At 32.7% G+C, this 18,308-nt stretch overlaps 2 protein-coding genes and 1 long non-coding RNA gene across 3 annotated transcripts in view; 2 read left to right on the forward strand and 1 right to left on the reverse strand.

Annotated features, from left to right (window-relative positions):
• LOC142236889 (uncharacterized) overlaps positions 1-18,308 on the forward strand; it is a 319,247-nt gene that overhangs the window by 43,954 nt on the left and 256,985 nt on the right. The window lies entirely within an intron of this gene.
• Plod (procollagen lysyl hydroxylase) overlaps positions 1-18,308 on the forward strand; it is a 60,505-nt gene that overhangs the window by 15,550 nt on the left and 26,647 nt on the right. Inside the window, exons 3-7 of the mRNA XM_075308542.1 lie at positions 368-507; positions 3,815-4,346; positions 4,406-4,659; positions 4,715-4,816; positions 4,880-5,005. Of these exons, the coding sequence (XP_075164657.1) occupies positions 368-507; positions 3,815-4,346; positions 4,406-4,659; positions 4,715-4,816; positions 4,880-5,005 (1,154 nt within the window). The remainder of the gene's footprint in view (positions 1-367; positions 508-3,814; positions 4,347-4,405; positions 4,660-4,714; positions 4,817-4,879; positions 5,006-18,308) is intronic.
• nkt (noktochor) lies at positions 12,186-15,872 on the reverse strand. The gene is made up of 3 exons (XM_075308544.1): positions 15,432-15,872; positions 15,220-15,369; positions 12,186-12,834 (listed from the first exon to the last, which is right to left on the reverse strand). Exons 1-3 carry the CDS (start codon positions 15,603-15,605, stop codon positions 12,676-12,678), a joined length of 483 nt encoding a protein of 160 aa, XP_075164659.1. The 5' UTR covers positions 15,606-15,872; the 3' UTR covers positions 12,186-12,675.

Below are 18,308 nucleotides of genomic sequence, written 5' to 3' on the forward strand. Positions count from 1 at the left end.
AAAATTCTGGATTAGGTTAATTTTTTCAGTGCATATAAAAAACACGTAGACCCAAGTTTCTTATTGGAAATTGATAAACAAAAAACTAAAGAATTATGTATGAATAGAAAATATGAAAGAGTTTTTTGTCCAGTGCGGCTGTTAAAAAAATGCCCGATGTATCACCATGAATATGCGTTGACAACAAACAACATAGTGACCCCTTTATCACTAGATGTTCGGGGTGGTAGGGAAAGAGATTAGAAATTCTATGATTTAAGACAATTAATAGTCCCTTATGAACTTGCAACTAATCTTAGATTTTTTAAATTGTATTTACTTGTTATTTTTATTTTTTCTTCTATTAATAATTTTCTTTATCTCTTAGGTCAATCCTTTAGGTTTGGATCAAGAATGGAAGGGAGGCGATATGGATGGTCTTGGTGGTGGATTCAAAATCAATCTGTTTAGAGAAGCCATTAAACAATATAAAGATGAGAAAGATACACTTATCATGTTTACAGATAGGTATGCATAATTTTCGAAAAAAAAAACTGAATACAAAATTAAGTACTCAAGAAAGTTCCATTGACCTGCACACGGATAGTGCTTGCTTGTTTTATAGAACTTATTGAATATATTGTTTGGTCAATGATTGCTTGAGTGTGGATTCTACACAGAAAAAAATATCACATATATAGCTGCTGAAAACTTTTTTCAATTAAAAAATTACGTAATGCAGTTAATTTTTAATTAAAATTCATCAAAATATAACATTAAGCTAATTAAGTCAATGATAAAAAAAAAAAATATTTTTTTTTAATTAATTGATTCTAATTTCTGTTAACTGGCATTTAAAGCCTAACAGAGCTAACATGGAAAATGGCCGTAAGTCAGTTAAGAAATGATTGAAAATAGTTACGTTGCCAATTAAGAAATCAATTAGTTTTGCATTCAATATCAATTAAATTTTTAACCCTTCCACTACCGATGTCCACCTGAGAGGACATGGCTTTGAGGGTCGATTGTACATTATCGTTGTACGTTTTGTTTAATATTTTTATGTTAAGGGAGTATGTTAAGGGAGTCCTTCTAATATTAATTTACCAGTTGTATATAGTTGAGCATATGCACGCAGAGAAGAAATTTTTTATAAAATTCTTTTCGCTGCAAAAAAATTAAAAAAATGGTCACGAAAACAATGTACATGGTCTTTATGGCCATGGGAGCCATGGCCATGGTTAGCATGCCCGCCTTGCATACACAAGGTCGTAGGTTCGATTCCTGCTACGACCGAACACCAAAAAGTTTTTCAGCGGTGGATTATCCCACCTCAGTAATGCTGGTGACATTTCTGAGGGTTTCAAAGCTTCTCTAAGTGGTTTCACTGGAATGTGGAATGCCGTTCAGACTCGGCTATAAAAAGGAGGTCCCTTGTCATTGAGCTTAACATGGAATCGGGCAGCACTCAGTGATAAGAGAGAAGTTCACCACTGTGGTATCACAATGGACTGAATAGTCTAAGTGACCCTGATACATCGGGCTGCCACATAACCTAACCTAACCTTTATGACCATGTAATGGTTCTAGACATGTCTATACGTAACCTATAAAAATACTTTTTTCCCTGCAAAAAGCCAAAAAATTGAATGATCAGGTAAGAAATGGGCGAAAGACAATGGTCTTGGGGTAAATCCTGCAAAGACAGAACTAGTCATGTACTGCAAAGATCACAAAACTCCCACGGTTAGGCCCATTTCCTTAGGGGGTATTGAAATTCCCTTTGGTGAGTGTGCAAAATACCTTGGCGTTATTTTGGACAGGAAGCTGAACTTTAAGCTTAATATTGAAGAAAGGGTGAGAAAAGCAACGGTAGCTTTGTACTCGTGCAAAAAGGCAATAGGAAAAAAGTGGGGACTAAAACCATCCTATACACGGCAGTGGTTAAACCTATAATGCTATATGGTGTTGTAGTCTGGTGGTCGGCACTTCACCAGCCAACAAGTTTAGACAAAGTTCAGCGTATGGAGTGTTTGTGTATCTCAGGCGCATTCAGCAAGACAGGAACAAATTCCCTTAATGTCATGCTGCATCTATTGCCTTTAGACATTTTTGCCAAACAGTCAGCTGCAACAACGGCTGTGCGGTTGCGCGAGCTATCGCTGTGGTCGGAAAAAAGTTACGGTCACAGTTCGGTCCTCAAAATAATGCCAGATGTACCTAACATATTCCAGGGGAACTAGAATCTGTTGGTATGCCCCTGGCTACCTGCAAGCTCATGCTGCGTGAGAAGGCTGTTATGATGGCAAATGTTCGATGGGAGAATTGCAAGGGCTGTAACGACATCAAGCAAATATGGCCCCATTTAAACTTAAACCGCACACTAGATATGCTAGTGTTCTCGAGACGTCAGATATCACTCCTGATATCTGCTATAACGGGTCGCTGCCTGATAGGCGATTGGCGCGAAGTATAATGACTATTGTATGAGCTGTCATGATGCGGAGGAAAAGGAATCAATTAAACACCTCTTGTGTGAGTGTCCTGCATTTTGTGTAAAGTGCAAGCAACTTTCAGGATCATATAGCTTCAGATTACTGGCGGATCTGGAAAACGTTAACTTAAGCAGTCTGCTAATGTTTTTGGAACCATCTGGTTGGTTCAACAAAGAAAAATAATCAAGAAGGTTCAGCGGTTAAAACTAGAAGTGCCCATATGTAATAGGTACTTTTAGTTAACGTGGTATCACTATGGACTGAATAGTCTAAGTGAGCCTGAATCTTAATCGGGCTGCCAATTTAACCTAACCTAACCTATCAAGGAAATTATACTTAATTTTAACAACAGAGTCTGATCCAAGGGTTGTTGCCTTCTAAATTTCCAGCTGTATTATAATTTCTAAAATTCTGATCGTACTCATCCATGATTCTGTTAATTATCCCAATTAACATTTTAATTATTAAAGATAAAAGCCGAAGTCCAACTATATACAGGTCTCAATGTGCAAAAATTGTTTCATTTCTCTTTTGGACGAAAATAACGGTACTTAATTTTTTTCTTTTTAACGATGTTTAGGCGACTCTATGCTATGATTATCATTAGCAATTATTATTATTATTATATTATTATTGAAATTTGTAATGAAAGTTAGAAGTACAATAGAAAATAGTTATATGTGCATTGTACATCATTTGCATTTTTTTCGCTGAAGAGTGCACAGTACGGTTTCGTTGTGAATAATAAATATAGATTGTGGGTGAGTTACATTTATGTTCTTTTTATGTATTCAGATGCAATTTAGAGCAAATTTTTAATCTTTAGTGAAAAATGCCTCGAGAAAGTGATCTTTCAGAGAAAGAACGCGGAAAAATTATCGGAATGGATCTAGCTGGCAAAGAAATTTGAGAAACCTAATTCAAATAGGAGAATGCAATTTCCAAAGTAATTGAACATATAAACAAAAATACCAAAAAAATTAAATTATTTAGTATATTCCTCTATACTTAGGCCAAATTCACATTAGACTCAAAGTCTACTAAAAATGGATTTGAAATCCCTTATTTAAAAAGAAAAATACGGTTAAAAATTGTTAGAGTAGATTTTGGAAATGTAATGAGAATTATCGTTTACCAAATGGTACTAAAAATAATGTTTTTATAGTATTAATCCCTCCATTTTATATAAAATGTTATAAAGAAAAAATCCCAGGAATTCCCGGGAAATCGGGAGCGAAAAAATAGCGAATTCCCGTGATCCCGTTCCCGGGAAAAAACCACAATAAATACATATATGAGTGCTAACATATTGATTTATTTAATTTGTATATTCATTTCAGTTACGATGTCGTCTTTACATCTCGCATGTCGGAAATCGTGAGAAAATTCAAAGATTCTGGTGCTAAAGTTTTATTCTCCGCCGAAAAGTTTTGCTGGCCCGATACAAAATTGGCCACAAAATATCCTCCTGTTGAACCAAAAGCCTCACAATATCTTAACTCAGGAGCTTTCATTGGTTATGCACCACAAGTATGGGCTTTGTTGGAACAGCCCATTGGCGATTTGGATGATGATCAATTGTATTATACAAAATCATTTATAGATCCAGAATTAAGAGAAAAACTTGGCCTTAAATTGGATACAGAATCGAAGTTATTCCAAAATTTGAATGGTGCCAAAGACGATGTAAAACTCGATGTTGATTTGGAATCCAATAGGGGTACATTGAAAAATATAAATTTCCTAAGTACTCCAAGTGTTATACATGGCAATGGTCCCAGCAAAGTAGAATTAAATGCCTTTGCCAATTATTTGGCTCATACATTCAATGAGAAATGTCTGATTTGCCAAGAGAATCGTCTGGAACTTGATGTGAGTTTCCGTAATTTAGTAATAATTTCTATGAATCTAATCTTTGCTTTGTTTTACAGGAAGCGAATTTACCTGTGATCTCTCTAGCCTTAATTGGTATACAACCTGTACCATTTTTCGATATGTTCCTGAATTATACAGCCCAATTGAATTATCCCAAAAATAAAATGCATTTATTCATCTATAGTGGAGTGGAATACCTGGATGCTTTGGCCAAGTCACATTTAAAGAAATATGAAAATGAATATATATCAGCGAAAATAGTGTTATCCACCGATCAGTTTGATGAAAAGCGAGCCCGCCAGTTAGCTGCGTAAGTTGGAACTCTTGAAGTTGATATACTATATATTAATTTGTTTCATTTGTAGACAACAAGCAAAACAAAAACAAGCTGATTATCTTTTTGTTGTCGACGCTGAGACACATATCGATGATCCTGAAGTTCTACGAGAATTATTGACTTACAATAAGTAAGCTTTTTATCTCTTTCAATTCTTGTAGATGTTGTTTTTTATTTTATTTTTTTTTTTCAGGCAATTTATTGCTCCAGTTGTTACGAAATACAATGAACTTTGGAGTAATTTCTGGGGTGCCTTATCCGAGGGTGGTTATTACGCTCGTTCTCCCGACTATGTGGATATCATCAAGGGTGATATTATGTAAGTGAAATATTTGTAACTAACATAGCAATAGCAAGACCACAATTCGGGGTTTGTTAATATACTAAACCAAGAGTTTATATAGCAAAAAAAAATTGTATATACAAAAGTCGAAAATTAACTTTAGTGAAGTAATCGAAGTCGACATTTCGAAATCTTTAAATTGAACTAGTCTACTTTGATTTTTTGAAAATCGTATCAAATCGACAATGTTGCGTCAATACCGACTAATCCACTTTTTATGTTGGAGAAATTCGACTAATCAATTTTTAATATTGACCAAAATCAACAAATGTACTTTAAAAGTAGCATTAAAATTGATTTTTTTGTCTTATTCTTAAACATTAAAAATAGATTGTTTAAGTTATAATACTACAATTAGTCTATTTACAAAGGGACTAACTAGTAGTTTTTTAATATTGATATGACAATTTAAAGAGTTAAAGTATCATATTGTGCCTTGTTGATTGAATCGAAATTTCAAATCAAGTGGTTTATATCTCTGAAGTCTTCGGTTAGATATATGTTGTAATAGATGTGGTATCTCTTCATTTTTGTGACTTATCAGTCTCATTTCATGCGCTTCTGCTCGATGATAGATTTCTTCTCTCACTGTTTTTATATTCAGATCCCTATGCAGATCGTTGTTTCTTATATACCACGAAGCGTCCACTATATTTATTAACTATATTAAATTAACTATATTTAAATTGAAATGAGAATGTGATCTAAGTTCTTCGTAAAAGACCGAAAAATTTCGTTAAAAGTACGAAATTTGTCATTGTTTTACAACAAAACAAATTACATTCAAAGAACGAAATGTTACCTTATTTTAAGGAAATTTGTTTGTTCTTTATATTTTTTATGGCGATTTGTAAGTATTTTTACAAAAATCATGAAATCTAAGATAAGTTTCTTTGAAAGTACAAATAATGCTAATGTAAATACAATATTTCATATATTCGTAAAATTTAATGAAATCAATGAAAATTGCATTGTTCTTATGAAGAATTTGTCATGAATAGTTAACGAAGAGAATTAATTCGGTGTTGCAATCCCTGTTCTTTATTAATTTTTTACGTGGGATTTCAAGGTTCAATAATCGTAATAGTGGAAAATCGACTTTTCCAAAACTTTTATCACGTTGACATTTCCAATTTTATTTCCAATTTTGAAAATATCCACTTTTAAATTCTGGTAATCCCTTAAAAAAGCGACTTTTCCAAATATTGAATATTTCGACAACTCGCACAGATGACTTTTCCATATTTTAAAAAGGTCGACCTTTGCAAGAGTCAACAAGACAACGGTGGACATCTCCTTGTCCGCTTTTTTGATTCTGGTAACAATACATTTTTTACAAAACAAAAGAACACATTTTTTTTGGCTTGTCAGTTTACGGGGCCTGCATTGGGACTCTATGGGGACCTGAACCTCATTCGAGGGATATTGGGACCCACCGAGTGATTTTAACGCTTGAAAACAAAAAAGTCTGAGGTAGTAGTAGTAGTAGATTGTAGCTCAATTCAGCGTCGACTCGGTCAATAAATCGGCAGCCCTGTGCAGAGAAAGAATCCGACTCAATTTTGTCGGCGGCGGCTGACACTACATTTTTGCCTTTGGCGGCTTGATTGCTAAGCCGATAAGAGTTGTATATTCGGTGGCGGACAAATCCATTATAAAATCAATTTGAAGTTATTCGAATGGTAATGATATTAGCTTTACATCCAATCTTACAATTTACATTTCATTAAAATTTTCGGAGGTAAATTTTTGCAAAATTATTACAGCAACTTAATATTATTGATTGTGGGTGGAAGGTTCAAAAACAAAACAAGTAAGGAAAGTCTAAAGTCGGGCGGGGCCGACTATATTATACCCTTCACCACTTTGTAAGTCCACATTTTCGATACCATATCAAATCCGTCCAATGTGTTGGATGCTATATGAATCCATACACATATATATGCTGTATATCTGAGCAGATCTGTACAGAGTTCTTCAATACTTATAGATTTTTCATTTAAGTCGGCTAATACGCTGAGGTGGAACACAATGTTAGTAAAAAAATATAGGAAACATTTAAATATGAACCAATTTTGAGCCAACTTCGCAAAAATGTATTTATGATTTATCGGTCGATAGATGTGTAATAGAGTAATTGGAAAATTTGAGTCATTTTGATAAGTTTTCGACTTAGCAGTGGCGATTTGATAAGGAAAATGTAGGTATTTCGGCCAGTTTTGCCTAAATAGGAAAAACATATATATGGAATCTATATCGAAATCTGAACCGATTGCAATCAAATTTCACATGCATAGTTACTATGTTGAATCTACTCCCTGTGCAAAATCGTAAATCGGATAACAACTTTGACCTCTGTGGTCATATGACGGAAAATCGGGCGAAAGATATATATGGGAGCTATATCAAAATCTGAACCGATTTCAACCAGAACCTTAGTTCTACTGCCTGTGCAAAGTTTCAAGTTCAATTCTACTCTCTCTGCAAAATTTCACGTAAATCAGAGTAGCACTTTTGCCTCTGTGGGCATATTAGTCCAAATCGGGCGAATGATATATATGGGAGCTATATCTAAATCTGAACCGACTTCAACTAAATTTTGCACAATTAACGATACTATAAAACGTACTCCTTGTGCAAAGTTTCAAGCAACTCAGGGCAAAACTCTGGCTTTTGAGCCCATATAAATCCAAATCGGACGAAAGATATATATGGGAGCTATATCTAAATCGGAACCGATTTTAACCAAATTAAGCACACTTAACGATACTATTAAACGTACTTGTTGTGCAAAATTTGAAGCAAGTCAGGGCAAAACTCTGGCATTTGTCCAAGTCCAAATCGGTCGAAAGATATATATGGGAGCTATATCTAAATCTGAACTGATTTCAACTAAATTTGGCACAATTAAAGATACTATTAAACGTACTCGTTGTGCAAAATTTGAAGCAAATCAGGGCAAAACTCTCGCTTTTGGGGCCATATAAGTCCAAATCGGACGAAAGATATATATGGGAGCTATATATAAATCTGAACCGATTTAGCTGATATTTGGCAGTTTTTACGGGACTGACAAAACATTCAGATGTACAAAATTTGAAGAACGTCGGTTCATAAATACGTGAATTATGATCAAATCGGTGATAACTATATATGGCAGCTATATCAAAATCTGAACCGATTTTTTCCAAAATCAATAGCGATTGTCTTCTACCCGAAGAAAGACGTTATGTCAAATTTGAGGACGATCGGACTTAAACTGCGACCTGTACTTTGTGCACAAAATTACATATACAGACAGACGGACAGACAGACAGACAGACGGACATCGCTAAATCGACTCAGAATTTAATTCTAAGCCGATCGGTATACTAAAAGATGGGTCTATGACAATTGTTTATTGGCGTTACATACAAATGCACAATCTTATACCCTGTACCACAGTAGTGGTGAAGGGTATAAAAATACAACAATTATTAAACTAGTTTTCTGATTTCAATCAATATTTTTTATTAATTGGCGGCTAAATTTGAGTGGAAATGCGTCGACATATTCGGCGGAGCGTCGACTGGCAAAAAAAAGGGTTGGCGGCGGCTAAAATTGGCGGCTTCATTCTCTGGCTCTGTGCCCATTCTACATTTTTCCAAGTAGTATGTTGACACACCATGTGAATACCAGAAAATGGTCGCCATCACCTTTTTGGCAGATGGGATAGTCCTCACCTTATTTGGAGCACTTTCGCGTGGGGTCGTCCACTGTTCGGCTGCACCTTTGTTTCCAGTGTGTATTAATGGATACAAGCAACCGGAACAATTTGAGCGTTAGTTCCTTATTTTTTTGGAATTGTCTTTTTGCACGATGTTCTTCTCCTTTTCTTAATTTACATTATTTTTCAATACAACCCCAAAGTACTTTGCATAATCACCAAACGAAATGTCAATACCTCCTAAGATGTTGGCTGTACTTTGGGGAACTTGTGTCCCTTTTAGTACATAACTGGATCCGTCTTTGTGAAATTTACTCCTAGACCGTTTGTCATTGCCGATTTTCAATACAACTGGTCGGTTCTCTCATCTGGTAAGCACTCTTGCTCTAACTATGGAGAAATCCTACTTACGCACGAAATAATTTAGCCACTCTTGATCACGAATACTCCGTAGATATGCTACTCACGCATTCTTATGAATAAAGAAAATTACACACTCACGTAATTTTTTAGCGATGCACGACCTTTGGAACATTACCCATGCACACTCACGAATGAAAGCAGTCTGTCACGCGCTAGTAACATTTAATTAGCCACGCTTATGAAAATCGCAATCGTCATTGTAAAAATCAATTAAATCGTGAATGGGAATAAAACCGTGAGCGTGACGACAATTTCATGTCACGTGTACACTTCTTCATATAAGTGTCATTAGTAATAAAAAATGGCAAATTAAAATTGACAAGTAAGGAAAGTCTAAAGTCGGGCGGGGCCGACTATATTATACCCTGCACCACTTTGTAGATCTAAATTTTCGATACCATATCACATCCGTCAAATGTGTTGGGGGCTATATATAAAGGTTTGTCCCAAACACATACATTTAATTATCAATCGATCTTGACAGAATTTGGTAGACTTCTACAAAATCTATAGACTCAAAATTTAAGTCGGCTAATGCACTAGGGTGGCACACTATGTTAGTAAAAAAATATGGGAAACATTTAAATCTGAAGCAATTTTAAGGAAACTTCGCAAAATTTTATTTATGATTTATCGCTCGATATATATGTATTAGAAATTTAGGAAAATCATTTTTACAACTTTTCGACTAAGCAGTGGCGATTTTACAAGGAAAATGTTGGTATTTTGACCATTTTTGTCGAAATCAGAAAAACGTATATATAGGAGCTATATCTAAATCTGAACCGATTTCAACCAAATTTGCCCCGCATAGCTACAATGCTAATTTTACTCCTTATGCAAAATGTCAACTAAATCGGAGCAAAAAATTGGCCTCTGTGGTCATATGAGTGTAAACCGGGCGAAAGCTATATATGGGAGCTATATCTTAATCTGAACCGATTTCAACCAAATTTGGCACGCATAGCTACAATGCCAATTCTACTCCCTGTGCAAAATTTCAATTAAATCGGAGTAAAAGATTGGCCACTGTGGTCATATGAGTGTAAATCGGGCGAACGATATATATGGGAGCTATATCTAAAACTGAACCGATTTCAATAAAATTTGGCACACATGACTACACTACTAATTGTACTCCTAGTGCAAAGTTTCAACCAAATTGGGGTAAATCTCTGGCTTCTGGGACCGTATTAGTCCTAATCGGGCGAAAGGTATATATGGGAGCTATATCTAAATATGAACCGATTTCAATAAAATTTGGCACACTTGACTATAGTACTAATTGTTCTTCTTGTGCAAAATGTTAAGCAAATTATGGTAAAACTCTGGCTTCTGGGGCCATATAAGTCCATATCGGGCGAAATATATATATGGGAGCTATATCTAAATCTGAACCGATTTCTTCCAAAATCAATAGGGTTATATTCTGAGCCAAAACACATAGTTGTGCCAAATTTGAAGTCGATTGGACTAAACCTGCGACCTGGACTTTGATTACATAAATGTGTTCACGGACAGACGGACATGGCTATATCGACTCAGGAGCCCACCCTGAGCATTTTTGCCAAAGAAACCATGTGTCTATTTCGTCTTCTTCTGGGTGTTGCAAACATATCCACAGTGTGGCGCAGGGTATAAATAACTGTAATACAATTTAGAAAAATAATACAATTTATTCATATATATCACTTTTTTATACCCTCCACCATTGGATGTCATTCCGTTATAACGTATCGAAATTTTGGTCTCAGACCCCATAAAGTATATATTCTGGGTCGTGGTGAAATTTTGAGTCGATCTAGCGATGTCCCTCCGTCCGTCTGTTGAAATCACGCTAACTTCCGAACGAAACAATATATCAACTTGAAACTTGGCACATGTAGTTGTTAGGTCGAATGGTATAGTAAATGGGTCATATGGGACCACTTAAAAGTATGGCCTCCATATAAACAGACCACCAGATTTGTATTGCGGAGAAGAAGAGCAAATTTCATACGATCCGGTTGAAATTTGGTACGTGATGTCAACATATGGCCTCTAACAACCGTGCAAAAGTTGGTTCATATCGGTCCATAATTAAATATAGCCCCCATATAAACCGATCCTCAGATGTTAGTTCTGGAGCCTCCTGGAGAAGCAAATTTTATCTGATCCTCAGATTTTACTTTTTGAGCCTCCTGGAGAAGCAAAAATTGCTTCATTTCGAAACCGATCCCCAGATTTAGTTTGCGGAGTCACTTGGAAGTGCAAATTTCATATCATCCGATTTAAATTTGGCACCTGACGTTCATTCGATCCAGTTGAAATTCGATACGTGACGTCAATGTATGGCCACGCAAAAATTGGTCCATAATAATATGTATCCCCGTATAAACCGATCCCCACATTTCCGTAGCTTTCTGCAAGTGCAAATTTCATCCGATCCGGTTGAAATGTGGTACTTGGTGTTAGTATATCTGATCCGTTTTAAATTTGGCTCCCCAATTACCGCACGGATCCAATTATTTTTACATTTCTCTATATAAACCGTTGAAGAGGTGAATTGACTCATATAGGAATTTTATCTTCCTTTTTATATAACATAGCCCCCACCTATGAACTGATAAGCACCTCAGAGTAGACTTTGCCTGTTCATAAATGGCTGACTTTACTTTTTTCTTATCTCACCCCACTGTGCGCCTTCACCACCGCTAATGGCTTAGGTGCTCTTGGTGTTAGTATATCTGATCCGTTTTAAATTTGGCTCCCAATTATTTGGAGCCAATTATTTTTACATTTCAAGAGGTAAATTGACTCATATAGGAATTTTATCTGCCTTTTTATGTAACATAGTCCCCACCTATGAACTGATAAGCACCTCAGAGTAGACTTTGCCTGTTCATAAATGGCTGACTTTACTTTTTTTTCTTATCTCATCCCACTGTGCGCCTTCACCACCGCTAATGACATAGGTGCTCTATGCTATGAGCTTTGAGTAGCGGCATTTTCTTTTGTGCATTTCTTTTACCAAATAATAGAGATGGGTTATGTTTGATTTATTTTAAGAACCCTCCATTAATTTATTTAATTTATAATATTTCCGTTTTATAGAAAAGTCTCAATTATATATTTTTATTCGTTCCGTCTAAGATATGAACAGAACCTATTACACAATTGTATAAAAAAATCACTTAGACTTTGGATAAATAAAGCAAAATACTTGACAAATAAAAAGCTTAACACCATTATGGTCGTTGTCATGCACAACTCTTTCATACAACGATATCTTAATTCTATAATATGCTAAGACGTCTTTGAAAGTTTTTGAAAAAAGGGTCTTTGTTTTCAATCTAAAGACTTTGATTTTAATTTTTATATAATTCTTATTTTCTATAGTGATGCGATATAAATGATTCGATTTCGTATAAAAAATTAATGTTTTTTTAGTTAGCATATAATAGTTTTGATCATATATAGCAATACCACCAACAGGAACATAGATTGGATTTTTTTTTCATGGAGGAGTTTTTTAAGTTTAATCGAAAGCAATTGAAAAATCTGTTTTAAAACTACGGCGATCTATGGAATACATATTATCGGCTGTACATTCGTATAGACCAGCATCCATTTGGGTGGCAGGATCAATTTCGATTTTCGATTTAACTCGATCTTCACCTATACGCCATTCGTGGACCTGGAGCAAATAAAAAACATTATAAATAGTTAATACAACAATTAATGTATTTCCAGAAATGAATAGAATTTAAAAAAAATCTCTGAAATGAAAATTTTCCCTGAAATTTATATGTTGGGTATAGTAATCATTACCATTTTACTCTAACCGAATATTATTTATCCGAACCGAAAATTTCTCTCGAAATATTGTAATGGATATGGTAATCATGGTCATATTTTTACTCTAACCGAATATTAGTTTCCCTTAGAGAAAACAAATTTTTGAACAACAAAAGGGAAAATTCGTTTGACTAGTATTTCTTCTACACACAGAGAAAAAATACTTTCCTCCGGAACGAAATTTGAGACAACAGAAATTGCCCTTATAAAGTATTTTCTTTCTAAGCAAGCTTATCAGACTTTGTGACTAGTGATTTAACGATTGTCTCTAACCGTGTAAAAATTGGGGGATCTAATTAGATATGATTAGATCCCAAAATTGGCCACTTTAGATCAAAGCAGATTTACCTAGATATGATGAGACAGAATTAGATATAATTATATATAATTTCACATATGACGAGATCTAACATCAGATCCAACTATATATAGGGATAGATATAATCATATCTCAAACATTAGATCTAGGCCAATATTGAGATCTGATCAGATCTATCTCCATAGTATTTAGATATGATTAGATCTTACCATTTTTCGGATCTATTCATGTCTAATTGTATCAAATTAGATCTCTCAATTTTTACTCGGGTAATCAGTTTTTGGTTTGCTTTAAAATAATATTTTTCACGGGCAAAAGAAAACATTGAAATATCTTCTTTCAGTGTATGGTAGAATAAATGCATCATCTTGTACATCTAAAAAAAAATATTTTCCCTTAAATAGTTTTAGTAAATACTAGAACAACCAACCTTAACCTAACCTAACCTAATATGAAAGATTATGAAATCTAAATTTTAGGACACACAATTTACACAATATTAAAGACAGATTTTTTAAAATAAAAACATTTTAATTAAACGAAAGTTCATATTTTTTGCTTTAAACAAAATTTGCATTAAATTTATGGTACGAATGTATGGAATTTGCGTCCTTCCGTTAAAGTCGTATGTCTTTGAAGTAAGGCACATTTTTTAAAGGAAAAAAAACGTTTTTGATTTAAAGAAATAATTTTTAAACTAAGTGAAATAATTAATCTTTGAATTAAGGATAAGAAAGCTTCATATATAGGCTAATACTTTTTTTTGAATATTTTGCGTCTTTGGTGTTATGATATTTTTGAAATTAAGAAAGCATTTGTTACTTTGAAAAATCTGTTATAATTTTGATTTCTATACTGACATTTATTTATAGCTTTGTAAATGTATTGCAAAAAGGAAATAAAACTTCGATAATCGATATCTGTATCTTTAAATTCATATAGCCTAGATTTAAAGGCAGATGGCTCCCTAAAGAAGCTGCATCTTTGGATCCAAGTAAGCTTTTTTTGTAGTGCATAGACAGAAAAATAATATTTTTAGTTCATCGAATATCCTAAAAAGATATTTGGTTTGTTTAAATTTCTTCTATTAGCACAGATCTCAAAGGGAAACTTGGTTTGACTACATCTAATGCCAACTGAACCTTGTTTTAGTTCATGAAGATTAGTTGATTTTAGTTAAATTTTGCACAACTTTAATGACGTGAACTAAAAATAAGAAAAAAAGTTGTATACAAATATAGTGCACAAATTTACTACAAAATAAAATAGTTCATATTGTCCTAAAATGGCAGAAGTTTGCTTAAATTGAGTTCATAAGTCTATCAAATGAGTAAATTTTACTAAAATTGTACCAGTCTTGAACTTCGTACAGCGCTAAAGACATTTTAAATAATTTTTAAATCCAATTTTTTCTTTCTACATATGAAATTTTCTTAAACAACAGAAAAAAAATAATTATTTTTAAAAAAATTTCTTCAGTTTCATAAAAAGTATTAACTTATTTATAACATGTTCAATTAGAAAACTATTTTAGTTAAAATTTTCTAAAATAAACCTACATTTTCTTCCACGGTGGGTTCACTTTTTTTTAGTTTCAAAGAACGAAAATGACTATTTTCACATCAACGAAAATCCTAAATGGTTATTTCTTTTAAATGAAAAAATATTTTTCTCTGAAACAAAAAAGGGACAAAAAAGAAATTCGTTGGGGACAAACGTAACAATAATTGCAATAACTTGAGATTTAGTTACTCTCACGAAAGCAATCGTAGCATTAAAATTTCGGGGAAAAGTATAATTTTTTTTAATATTTAATTATTTTAATTTTTAATATAAATAATTAATTTTAGCTTTTGTTTTTTAGTTTTTCATAAATTAATAAATTTTCAATTTTGAATTACTTACATGCATATAGAGATGTTGGAAAATCTCTGTACCGTCTTTATACCAGGTTATTTGGGGTCTGGGATTACCTTTGGCCACACACAAGAAGGCTATCTTATGACCCAATACGTATTCATAATCGAAATGAGAAGCTTGTAAAATTTTAGCTCCCTGTAAAAGAAATTTAGATCGCCATGAAATTCTCCCAATTCAGTATAATTAAAAATCATTACATTGTTATTGTTATAATATTGATCTGATTCTGGATCACGATATTTTCCTGTAATGGGTAGACCAATTTGTACTCTTGATTTGGTACGACCTCTGCCACGACCACGTCGTCCTTCAGTTATTGGGCTGGTCAAGATCAATATGCACATACAAACTAATATCACTTTTAAATACATTTTTTAATATTTTTTGTATGATCTTCTGTGTACTTAACAAAAAAAAAATAGAACAATGTTTCGATTTCCGTTTCCGTTTTAAATTTATCTATTAATTCAAATTCTATTTAATTTGGAATCCCACACTTTTATTTTTATTCTTTTTTTCTATGACCGTCTAACCCTAGAATCTATTAATTGAAAATTGCGACAACCACCTTTTACCGAAATACTGAAAAATACGGATTTTTGCTATGTTTCAATCCGATGGATTTTCGTTTTACAACTGAATCGTTGTCCACAAGTCTTTTCAAGATTTACTCAAAATTGCTCAATACTAATGGTGATAATGATGATAATTTTGCTGCATTTGCGTTTTTTTCTCCTCAACAATATTAAAATCTCTCATTGTTAACGATATAAAAAAATAGACTAAGAAAGTGGTATGATCAAGCCAAGTCGACTATATGATACCCTATATACACTATACTCAATTACACCGAAAAATAACAATAATATATTTGTTGATTATCATAACGAAAATAGTTACCTTATGGTTACTTTATGGTGGTTAGCTCTTATTCAGTTTATTACCTTATAAAGTGCAGTGGCCATCAATGAACTTATGTTCGTTTAGATGGGATAAATAATAACGCTCACTTATTTCTTTCTGCATTCGTAACTTACATTTGATTGAGGTATTCTTAGAGTAAGAGTTGTTGAGGGCTCGAAGGTTCGATGCGAAAAGAGACCATGTCATGCACCTTGACTTGACAGTTCAACTCGCAAGTCGAGCGAGTAACATGAAATGACCTCAAGTTGCCATCTATCTTACAACTATCAAGTAAATTCATACAGTATAAAAGTGACCGTTAAATTCAAATACATAAGAAATGCATAAGAAGGGGATATCTAACATACATTCAACAATATTTTTAATTCATATGTTGAAACATATTCAAACAAATATAATTATTTTCTCTGGAAAGATATTTTAGATGGACGAAATCCCCCTTTGTTTTGAAGTATTTTCTTTAAGATCAAATAAACTCAAATTTATGAAAAGCGCCGTAACTATTGTGTCCAAACTTTTTTATTTGTGTCAAAAATTTTGTTCCTCCTTCTGGGTATATGCGGTCGTAAATTCGAGTTCTAATCTTAAATACCAACCACTATGGATCTCTCTGATTCCGGCTTCTATGCCTTTAAGATGTAAAACCGAGAGATAGCACTATATACAGAGAGCAGCAAAATGTATGGTACCAATTTTTGCGTCCCTTCGTTACAGTCGTATGCCACTGAACTAATACAAATTTTACATTTAAAAAAATCGTTTTTGAAGAAAAATTTACCAAAAATCTGCCAAATTTAAAAAAATGTCTGTCAATATAGAAATAAGAAAATGTTGTCAAAAATTTATTTCTATAGAAAATTTTGCCAAAATTTTATTTCTATAGAAAATTTTGTCAAAATTTTATTTCTATAGAAAATTTTGTCAAAATTTTCTTTCTGTATTTTATTTCTATAAAATATATTGTCAAAATTTTACTTCTATAGAAAATTTTGTCAAAATTTTACTTCTATAGAAAATTTGGCAAAATTTTATTTTTAGAGAAAATTTTGTCATAATTTAGTTTCTATAGAAAATTTTTCCAAAATGTTATTTTAATAGAAAATGTTGTCAAAATTTTATTTTAATAGAAAATTTTGTCAAAATTTTATTTCTATAGAAAATTTTGTCAAAATTTAATTTCTATAGAAAATTTTGTCAAAATTTAATTTCTATAGAAAATTTTGTCTAAATTTTGATAAAAATTTTTTTCAATAGAAAATTTCTATAGACAATCTTGTCAACATTTATTTCATTTTTACATTTTTTTTTCAAAATTTTATTTCTACACCCAGAAAAAAGTGACCCCTTCTTTAAGTTAAAATGAACTAATTGTGAAGAAAGTATAGCGCCAAAGACATTTTTATTTGTTTGAACGATGTGATTTTCGTAGAAATTAGGTAGAATGCATTCCATATATTAGTTAACATTTTCCTATATTTATGTACCCTTATACTACAGAATGAAAAAAATTAACTGAATTGAATTCATATATGGATTGATTTTATTGAACGTTTTTCATTCATTTGGACAAATCTTACATATTTGTGGTAAACCTTTTACTTCAAAATTAGAACTGCTTACCTTCGTTTTTTAATACAATTTATTTATTTATATAAGCAATTTTTTCTTCAATAAAATACATGTTTTATTAATATATTAAATATACTTATTTAAAATCAACAGCATCGACAGGGCTTGAAATATTAGTTTATTATTCCACTATTTCCAATTTCCATGTAATTTTATCAACTGTAAACCGCATATTTCTTTTTCTTGTACCTTTCACTTTTAATAAGTTGCTGTCTAACGATTTTGTCCTCCTTTTACAATTTCAATACAAATATAAAAAATCATAAACCAATTTTTTCACAAAAGGTTAGCGTCATTGAATATTACCTGATAATTGAAGACGAATTAAGGGGTTGTTCTTCTGTATTTTCTCACTAATTTAAAATAACAAATATTTTATATATTTTATTTGTTATTTATTATATTATTTTACTAAATTATTTTTCAACTATCTCTCCGTTTAACATAACAACACGATTCCAACTAAACAAACAACCCACGCGCAAACATATCGATTTCATCGATGACAGGTATCAATTACA

This window comes from Haematobia irritans, chromosome 4 (genome assembly GCF_050003625.1).
Source record: "Haematobia irritans isolate KBUSLIRL chromosome 4, ASM5000362v1, whole genome shotgun sequence".
In the NCBI taxonomy this organism is placed as follows: domain Eukaryota; kingdom Metazoa; phylum Arthropoda; class Insecta; order Diptera; family Muscidae; genus Haematobia; species Haematobia irritans.

What these genes read in the sequence shown, in the direction of transcription:
- nkt (XM_075308544.1), bottom strand. Translation starts at nt 15,605, where the DNA reads ATGTATTTAAAAGTGATATTAGTTTGTATGTGCATATTGATCTTGACC. An exon ending in AATATTATAACAATAACAAT is followed by an intron (nt 15,370 to 15,431) that starts GTAATGATTTTT and finishes TTTCTTTTACAG; the next exon opens with GGAGCTAAAATTTTACAAGC. An exon ending in TCCAACATCTCTATATGCAT is followed by an intron (nt 12,835 to 15,219) that starts GTAAGTAATTCA and finishes TATTTGCTCCAG; the next exon opens with GTCCACGAATGGCGTATAGG.